Raw genomic sequence first — 10000 nt, forward strand, 5'->3', positions numbered from 1 at the left:
CACAGAAAGACGTTAGGTGAAGTATGTTGTGTGTCGCTCCTTCCTCCGCTGCAGTGACGTGGCCCTGTGTTGTGTTTAGAGGCAAAGATCACGAGAGGCGCTGTTTCATTACGTGATTTATGAGGAAACATGACATTGTTTGATTAACCCTTTCACTGCGACACGAAACAATTAGCAGCATCACCAGAAGCAATGTGTAAAGTCCTTATAAGCATCCACAAGAAAGTTTAATGATAAAAAAGAATACATTTTGCAATTTTCTCCCAGTTCAGAGACTGGATGTGGCTGTAGAACAAGTAAAGATGTCTCACAGTGATTGGTAATGAGGGAAAGGTGTACCAAGTGGCAATCAAAGGGTTAAAGGAGCTTGCTTAAGAAAGGGTTAGCGTCGTTTTATCTGTTATTAATCTTACTTATTAATATATTCATTTTTATCAATTTCTTTTTTTTCACTGACAGTTATCTTAGTTTGGAGAATGTTCCATTGATAGTAAAGAATGACAGGTAATCAAGTAATCATTTAGGTAACCTTCGTATCTACCTTGACGGGACTGTTGTGGTGGGAGGGGCTGGGTGGAACGGATATCGTGGAGGGGAATGACGAGGCAAGAGAGAGAGAGAGAGAGAGAGAGACAGAGAGAGAGAGAGAGAGAGAGAGAGAGAGATAGAGAGAGAGAGAGAGAGAGAGGTCATGACTCCTGCAGGTGTGACGCCCTACGGATGTTCCTATCTAGACGAGGCGCCGCCCTAGTCTCGCCCATTAGCGTGTTCCAAACTTGTGTCACGCTAACTGATGGAAAGTCTCTCTCTCTCTCTCTCTCTCTCTCTCTCTCTCTCTCTCTCTCTCTCTCTCTCTCTCTCTCTCTCTCTCTCTCTCTCTCTCTCTCTCTCTCTCTCTCTCTCTCTGATATTGTTTTCAGTCTCATTAATCGTGTCTGTTGCAGGCATAATGAAGGCGGGAGCGGTGAAGGCGTGGGCGTGGGCGTGGTGTGCTCTGCTGGTGCCTCTCTTCACGCCCACAACACACGCCCAGGGTACGTAAGCTGGGTATCGGGGAGTTTGTTTGTCTCTCCACCCCAACGCACACCCAGCCTCACCCACCTCCACTCACCTCCACTCACACACACACACACACACACACACACACACACACACACTCATTCCACATAGCGACTCCCCCCTGAAAGCTTGAAAATACATACTGATCTTCCCCTTACACTGCCCTGATACTCACTGTCTTACTCATCTTCCCCTCATATTCACTTGTCCTGATTCTATTAACTTATGCTTATATATATAATGCATTTTTATTTGCCTCTTATGTTAACTTAGACTTTCCTTATACTCATTTATGTTACTCTTTTGTCTTGCAGTTTGGTTTACTCTCTCTCTCTCTCTCTCTCTCTCTCTCTCTCTCTCTCTCTCTCTCTCTCTCTCTCTCTCTCTCTCTCTCTCTCTCTCTCTCTCTCTCTCTCTCTCTCTCTCTCTCTCTCTCTCACGTACTCCACACCTGCGGATTACCTGGGTTTTCCCCTCACGCAGGTAACTAAAATGATGCCTCACACCCCACCCTCCTCCCCCTCCTCCTCTTCCCTCTCCCTCTCTCCTCTCTGCATTCTTCAACCTCCTCCTCCTCTTCCTACTTGCTTTGTTCTTCTTTTCCTCTTGTTTTTCTTGTTCATGCTGTACTCTTCCTCTTTTCCTGCTTTCTTTTGTTCCTAATTTCTTTTTGTCTGTCTTTTTCTTTCTTCTACGAGTGTTTTGTCTAATATTCTCTCTCTCTCTCTCTCTCTCTCTCTCTCTCTCTCTCTCTCTCTCTCTCTCTCTCTCTCTCTCTCTCTCTCTCTCTCTCTCTCTCTCTGTATCTATCTATCTCTCTAAAAGCAAACTACAACTCCTCCTCCTCCTCCTCCTCCTACTACTACTACTACTACTACTACTACTACCAGCACCACCACCACCACGACATTCTCCAGTCCCTGTACCCTCCACACACACCTTATCTCCTTTCCTCTTCCTCATCCCACAACGCTGCACTCTAAACCCACTCAATCTTTCACTCCATCAGCAAAGATCAATCTCTAATCTTGATCTTTTCCCTCAGATTTCGACTTGAACCCTGAGGATCTCCTGGCGCCGCCCCCTCAACTTCTGACTCGCTCCGGGTCCATCAATACCCCCTGCCAGACGTCTGATAATCAGCAAGGTGAGAGAGAACACAAACACATAGAAACCTGAAGAAAAGGCACGCATCAGCAGATATGTTGGTCTCTGCAGTGCTGTTTGTGATGTAGTAAGGGAGGTAATTGTGAGGGTAACAGTGAAGGGGGTAGTTTGTGATGGTGAGGGCAAGGAGAGAAGGTGACGAGAAGGGAGTAAGAGAGCAGAGGGAGAATAGTGAAGGTGATAGTGAGGGTTACAGTTTGTGATGGTGATGGTGAATAGACAAGGTTGGGTGAGACACGAAAGGGGTAAGAGAAAATAGATAGGGAGTAGACAGAGAAACGAGAGTGAAGGTGATAGTGAAGGTGACAGTCTGTGATGGTGAATAGGCAAGGTTGGATGAGAGATGAGAGGCGTGGAGAGAGTAGAAAGAGTAGAGCGAGAACAGAGAGATGGTTTGCAGTGGTGATGTGTGCAGAGGGCTGGTTGTACAGAGACCAGCCATGTAGCAGAGGCACCTTTGAACAGACTAACACATTACTGATAGAAAGGTACATAAATAAACAGGGCTACAAGGAGAACAGGAGGTGGGGATGCAAAGAGAGGAAATGGCAGAAACACAGATATTATGGACAAGAAAGAAGGAGGAAGGAAAAGAAAACTGTGGTGTGATATTTCCTGACCCACCTATTGCTAACACAACGGAGGATTTATAGTGTCCGTAAGTGTACACATGCATCCTTTTACTTCCTGTTAGTGATGGTGCCTTCAGTCTTTACACCGCTCATTCCTAACCCCATCCCTATTTCCACTTCCTGTACCATATGTATCCATTTTTTATCTGTTTTATTACGAGGCCCTGATCAGAATGTCACTTTTCCATACCTATGTGCACCTGTCACACGAGATAAAACAGTATCCCTTATAAAGATGTTGCAAGAAGCCATCAGTCCTACACGTGGCAGTCCCTGTATTTAACTTCCTGTATGCCACCTCAGAGTAATGATGATAATAACAATGATGATGGTGGTGATGGTGGTGGTGATGGCCTGCAGGTGTGTGTGGGAACGCCCTCCTGTGTGAGCAGTACGTGCCGCTACTCAGTCAAGTCAGCACCAACACGACAGTGCTCACCTTCTTCCGGGGACAAGTGTGCAGGTGTGTGTGTGTGTGTGTGTGTGTGTGTGTGTGTGTGTGTGTGTGTGTGTGTAAAAAAAAAAAAAGCGCGAGAAAAAAAAAAACTTTTACTGTTCGGTGATGCAAGGAAAGGAGAGAGAGAGAGAGAGAGAGAGAGAGAGAGAGAGAGAGAGAGAGAGAGAGAGAGAGAGAGAGAGAGAGAGAGAGAGAGACCTTCACAACACCCTGGAACTCACACTTACCCCTCCTCCCCACCTCAGGCAAGCTCCGGGTGTCGTCCACGTGTGCTGTCCCATCGCACCACCACCACCACCACCACCACCACAGGGGCCGCCACCCACCCCCAGCTCCTCCATATCTTTCATACAGCCGCCCAGGGGAAGCTTCGGCTTCCACCGTCCCTCGCAACGCCCTAATGCCCGCCAGCCTGCCCGTGGAGGCTTCCATGAGGAAAATAAAGATGAGGAGAAGGAGGAGGAGGAAAAAATAAAGTTTGTGAATCCTCCAGTACAACCCACGCGCTTCCCCCAGATAGTGACCCAACCTCTCCACCCCTCAGCAGCCAATCCACGCCCCCATACCCGCTTCCCCACAACCACCACCACCACCACGACTACTACAAGACCACAGCAGCCTCCTTCATCCGTGGGGGTCTTCTTGAGTCCAGACAGAGGTCCCATTATTCCAGGGGGTGAAGATGTCCCCCCAGTGTCCCAGAGTCCCGAGCCGCCCATCACGGAGCCCCCAGTGCCGCCCATACTGCCCTCGGAGAATGAGTGTGGGTCTACCAGCCAAAGGGGTTCTGCCACGGTGGGTGGTGGTGGTGGTGATGGTGCTGTGTTGAAGGAAAGGGATATTCACCGCATCATTTTCAGTTCTGTGTCGCGGTGTGCAGTGTGGCGTAGTGTGGTGTGTGGTGACAGGGTGTTGAGGTGTGGTGTATGAGTTACATAGCAGTGGTGCGGTACAGTGCGTGAGGGGCGGTGCAGTGTGGTGTGTTGCATGGTGCTACTACGGTGTATCCTAGGCCTGCTGTGTGTGTGTGTGTGTGTGTGTGTGTGTGTGTGTGTGTAACCATATGCCTGTTTACCCATTCAACCCTATATGTATGTATGTATGTATGTATGTATGTATGTATGTATGTATGTATGTATCACAGCTGAAGGAGGCAAAACATTTTCTGAACCTGATGCCTTTGGTGATGTGATAATAATGATGATAATGATGATGATGATGATGACGGTGCCTTCTAACGCCTCCAGTACCCTCCTTACAGCCGTGGGCGGTAGGTGTGGGCGTGCTGAACAAGGACGGATTCCAGGTTGTCTGTGGAGGCGCCCTCATTAGCCACCTGCACGTCGTCGTCGCCGCTCACTGCCTGCACGCCCCCGCCCCGTAAGTGCGTGCGTGCGTGCGTGCGTGCCTGTATCTTCTCCTCCTTCTTCTTCTTCTTCTTCTTCTTCTTCTTCTTCTTCGACCGGTCTTGTAAGTACATTCTCACCAATACTTCTGCCTAGTACGTGCATGTGTGTGTGTGTGTGTGTGTGTGTGTGTGTGTGTGTGTGTGTGTGTGTGTGTGTGTGTGTGTGTGTGTGTGTGTGTGTGTGTGTGTACCTGTATGTGTGAGTATCTAGCATTACCCGCACAATTTACTCTTCCTCCTCCTCCTCCTCCTCTTCCTCCTCCTCCTCCTCCTCCTCCTACTACTACTACTCCTCCTTCACCCTCCTCCCGCGCCTCCCCCAGGACACACGTGCGCCTGGGGAACCTGCCTGGGGCCACCGAGGACTCGCGGATCCTCACGTGGGTGCATCCTAACTACAACGCCGCCAGGAGGGACAACGACATAGCGCTCATTACCCTCGACGCCTCTGTTTCCTTCTCCGGTAGGCCTGCTGAGGGTTGTTGTTGTTGTTGTTGTTGTTGTTGTTGTTGTTGTTGTTGTTGTTGGTGGTGGTGGTGGTGGTGGTATTGTTTGTTTTTCTTTTTTTTTTCTTTTGTCTCCTTTTTCTTGCGCTTCTCGTTCTTCTTCCTTTTTCTTTTTCTTCATCTTCCCTTGTGGTTGGTTTAGTAGGTGTTGCTTTTCTTGATATATTTTCTTCTTTTCTTATCCTCCTCTTCCTCCTCTTTCTTCTATTTCTTCTTCTTCTACTACTCCTCCTCCTCCTCCTCTTCCCTCCCCCTCCCTCGTCCTCCTCATCCTCATTTTCTCTTTCTTCTTCATCCTCTCGATATTCTTACTTTCCTCCTCCTTATCTCCTCCACCTCCCTTTTCCACCACCACTACCCTTCTATGAGTGACCTAACTTAACCTAACCTGACCTGCGTAACCTACAGACAACATCCGGCCCGTGTGTCTGCCCTTCCCGTACCGCCTGGACGGATTCGTGGGGCAGCAGATGCAGGTGCTGGGGTGGGGGAAAGAGGCCACGGTGGAGGAGGGCACGGTGCAGGTGATAGGGTTGGGGGATTGTCGCAAGGCCTACCACTCCCCTGCCCTCATCTCAGACAATAAGGTTGGGTTCTTCTCCGACCCCTCCCCCCCCACTACCGGGTTTCCTGCCTTCTCCCCTCGTTCTTCGTCAGGAGCAATAGTGGTAGACAGGAGGCATTTATGTGGCTCGCCCGCCCCGTCAGCACCCTCCTCCACGACTTGTCTGGTGAGTGTATGTGGTCGTTTTCCTGCAGTATATGTTGACTTGCGCTTGTCTTCTTTACGTTAAGTCTGTAATAGAGCATTAGGATGTTGTCTGGTCTGTGAATACATCAGTGTACTCGTCCACGTAGACGCACACACCTTCTCCTTCTGCCGTTTCCTTAGAGGCAAGGGATTGGCGCCATGTATGTACGAGTCTTCCCTAGCTTTTCCTATCCCTTGCATCCTCCTCTGTGACTCCCATCCTTTGCAGTTCTACCGTAATTAAATCTCTGGACCTCCCCAACTCAACCAAACATACTCACACAAATCGATCGCAATGTACATTTATGTGTTTAATATTTTCTTTACCTCTTCTTTTCTGCTGTCGTTGTGTTGTTTTCTTGTTGCATAATGTTCGGGTTTCTATGTCGTGATACGCCTCCCCCTCCGCCTCCTCTGTGAAAGGTTCAGAATCTGCTTTCCCTTACTGCTAAATTATTTCCATTCTCAGTTTCATTCCTGTCTCCTTTCACTGCCTCTAGATATGTCGTTATTCTCTCTCTCTCTCTCTCTCTCTCTCTCTCTCTCTCTCTCTCTCTCTCTCTCTCTCTCTCTCTCTCTCTCTCTCTCTCTCTCTCTCTCTCTCTCTCTCTCTCCAGGCCTTGCTCCTGTCCCTCGGGTTTTCCACGGTGACGCAATCTCCATGAATATTCTCACTCTATTATGCACTTCCCGCCTCCCTTTGTTCCTTTACTAACACGGCTTTTCAGGTTGGGCGGTTCTTGTCCCACATAGATTTAACATCATCCGCTTCCTGTGTGCCGTGACCCTGCAGTCTTTCACCTCAATGCCACTCCTGAGCACCCCAGAACTCTTGCACCTCAGAATGACCTATGGTAACGTAACCTAACCTATTACTAATCTACCTTTCCACCTGCAGAGTGACTTCGGAGCGCCTCTCATCTACCTGGGCAATCTTTCATCTCAACTCCTTCCCATACTCAACACCCCATGACCTATGAACCTCGAGACAACCAATGATAACCTGACCTAACCTAATACCTTTCCACCTGCAGAGTGACTTCGGGGCGCCTCTCATCTACCTGGACCTAGATACCACAGGGAAACACTTCCTGGTGGGCGTGTCTTCTCGTGGGGAGGGGTGCGAGGCGGGACCAGGCTTATACACTAGAGTGGGGTCATTCCTTCCCTGGCTTGCAACCCAACTCAGTTCAGTAAAGGCCTCCACCCAGAGTCCCGCTTCCAGCCTTGTCCCCAGCCCGTCACTGATCAGGAGAGTGCCGGAGCTCACCCACCGGAACAGAGGCTAGCAGGTCACGTGAAGGCAGGGTGTGGAGGCGAGGGAGGATGGAAGAAAGGAAAGTGAGATAGAAAGGGAGGGAGACAGATGATGGAGAAAAGGAAGGCAAGGTGAACGAAGTAGTGAGATAGGAGGGAAGGAGACAGAGAGGATGAAAGAAAGGAAAACAAGACAAGGTAAGGAGACACGGAGGATGAAAAGAAGCTTAGGAGGGAGATAGACGAAAGTAAAGCAAGACAAAGGAGTGAGATAGGAAGGGAGGATGGGAAGGATGCTGGAAGAGAAACAGAGTGAATAAATGAAAGGGAAGCAGGACTGACAAGATAGAGAGGGTGGGTGGGAAGGATGCAAGAAGAGACACAAAGGGTGAAAGGAAGGAAAGCAAGGCAAAGCAGTGAGATAGGGAGGAAGGGAGATAAGAATGCAGGAAGAGAGAGACAGACAGACATGTAGTGTTGGTGGCCAAGCACTGGGACGAGGTTTACATCTCTCATAACAGAATATCACAAAATACACTAGTTTGCCCCTGTATCACTTCACAGAAAACGAAATATAAAGCTATGACAGAAAATAGTTTTATAACCACTAACTTACGTAAAATTGCGTTCTTTTCGAGACAAGCGTTCGAATCTCTACTACTCTTAAAAGGTTTCATTGGAGGTTATTAGAATATCCAACTGTATTTTTATCATTCTAGAGATCATTCAACAAGGACTTTGAACTAGCAATAGGTTAAAATATCTCTGAAAACACGACTAATCACCTGTGTGGCCTGTGAAAATAGTTATGAGAATGCAAAGGTGTTTCAAGGCACGAGTTTAGGATTATGAGAATGATGAGAGGGTATCGCCAATGATGGGAGGGTTTCCAAGCACCAACCCTGGATTATGACAATGAGGAGAGGGAGAGGTGGCGTGAATAGAGAAGATAAGCAGGTAAGTTGGGAAGATTGGGTACTGGCAGTGTTAAAAGTTGTAAGGTATTTGTTTTAAGCTTTATTTTTCATTTACTGGCAATATTTACAAAGGTGGTAAGATACATTTCCAGTGATACATTTAACCAAACAAAAAATATCGTGTCAATGAAATGGCAAAAACAAGAATTATACATTTTTACAACAATAGCAGTGAAAGTGTAAGTATTCCTCTTTAAAAATCATCAGTTATTCATATACACTTTTCTTTTCACAAATTACTCAGACAGTTTCTTCATTCTCCTCAACATTCCTTCTCTCAACTGTTATCCTGGGTACCCTCCTCTCTATCCCCACCACCTTCCCTTCTCCCGGCCATTTCCTCTTGCTACATCAGCCCCTCTTCCTCTCCCTATGTCCATTCCACGTCCTCGTCCCATCTGCACGCGCCTTCCACTAATCACATGCTCTCCTTTTTCACTATCCTCCAATCCACGCCCTCTTCCCATCTCCACACCTCTCCCTCTGGTCCAGCCCCGTCCTCTGCCTCCCCAATTCCAGCGGTTGAGGTCTTTTCCAACACCCAGGTCCTGTCCTCGGGTTGTCCGCGCCCACACGTCCCTGTAGTCCAGCACGTAGTACTTCCACATGGCGTCTCCCAGTCCTGTCCTTTGCAGCATCTTCTGAAACCTCTGCACCTTGGCGATGTTTGATGCTGTCTCCGCAAACCTCCGCTGTTCTTCAGCGGTCGGCAGGATGATGTTAATGCCGTCATCGGATTCTGAATCGTTGTCTGTTCTGTTTTGTGGGTTTGTGTTGTCCTCGTTCTTTGTTTTCGTGGTTTTAACAATTTTTTGCCGCTTGATTTTCTTCTGTTTCTTCACCGTTTTCTTCTGCTGCCCCTTGTCGTCACTGGGAGCTGCTTCAGTCTCCGGTCTCGTCTTGTGTTTATTTTTGGTCTCTTCTTTCCTGGTCTTGCCGTGGACTTCTTCAGCTGTGGCCAGTTGTTGATCACATGTGTGAGAGTCATTCTTAGCTTGTTTGGTCTCTTTAGTCCTCGGCATTTCTTCGTTACCTTTGGACAGTTTTGCTTCATCTGCTCGAAGATTTTCCTTAGCTTCCGATGCTTTATTGACGGTGAGCTCTACTTCTTTGCCAATATTCTGCTGTTTTTTGTTAGCCTTGAGTGGTCGAGGCTCAGTGATGACGCAAGACGCAGCCTTTGAAACCTTCCCCTGGGGCTTGGTGACGCGGGGCACAGCCTCGGCACGCTTGGGCTGCTCTGCAGTGGACGAAGGAGTGACGTTGCTGGCGTCATCAGGACCACAATCATCGGCGGCTTGCTTTCTCAGATTTGATGTGCATTCATCGGCCATCTTTGTTTCAGTAGCCTCACGGAGCCTAATAATGTTCTTCACTTTGTCCGTCGCCAGGCGCCTCTGGTTTCGTTACGGCCACTATGGGCCGCCTCCACCACAACCTCGTCCTTAACTGATGCTACGACCTCTTCGCTGACAGACTGAGTTTCACAAGTGATGCCACTGGTCTCCTGCACATCCTCGCTGAAAGACAACGTTTTGTAGAACTTCTTCAATGAAGGACGTTCCTTCTTTGATGACATATGTTTCGATGACAGACGTCACCCCTGCAGTGAAAGATATAACTTCCTTATTTATGGAGGACAATATTACCACTGCTGTTTCTTGATGCCATCAGGCCAAGACACAGCAACACTCCTGCCGCCAGCCACACTTTACCGTTCTTTGATGGCGGCCACTCGTCGAGTCCACGCCACTCCTGCGGGGCTCGCGGGTGGCGGCGGTGTATC

General features: G+C 48.5%; 1 protein-coding gene across 1 annotated transcript in view; it reads left to right on the forward strand.

Moving 5' to 3' along the window:
• Positions 1-7830, forward strand: part of LOC135105148 (clotting factor B-like) — a 10956-nt gene extending 3126 nt beyond the window's left edge. The window contains exons 2-9 of the mRNA XM_064013201.1: positions 945-1034; positions 2105-2206; positions 3219-3321; positions 3561-4110; positions 4577-4695; positions 5047-5186; positions 5638-5960; positions 7015-7830. Coding sequence (XP_063869271.1) covers positions 950-1034; positions 2105-2206; positions 3219-3321; positions 3561-4110; positions 4577-4695; positions 5047-5186; positions 5638-5960; positions 7015-7269 — 1677 coding nt within the window. The 5' untranslated portion in view covers positions 945-949 and the 3' untranslated portion in view covers positions 7270-7830. The remainder of the gene's footprint in view (positions 1-944; positions 1035-2104; positions 2207-3218; positions 3322-3560; positions 4111-4576; positions 4696-5046; positions 5187-5637; positions 5961-7014) is intronic.
• Positions 7831-10000: the final 2170 nt, after the last annotated feature.

Source organism: Scylla paramamosain, chromosome 11 (assembly GCF_035594125.1).
Source record: "Scylla paramamosain isolate STU-SP2022 chromosome 11, ASM3559412v1, whole genome shotgun sequence".
Taxonomy (NCBI): domain Eukaryota; kingdom Metazoa; phylum Arthropoda; class Malacostraca; order Decapoda; family Portunidae; genus Scylla; species Scylla paramamosain.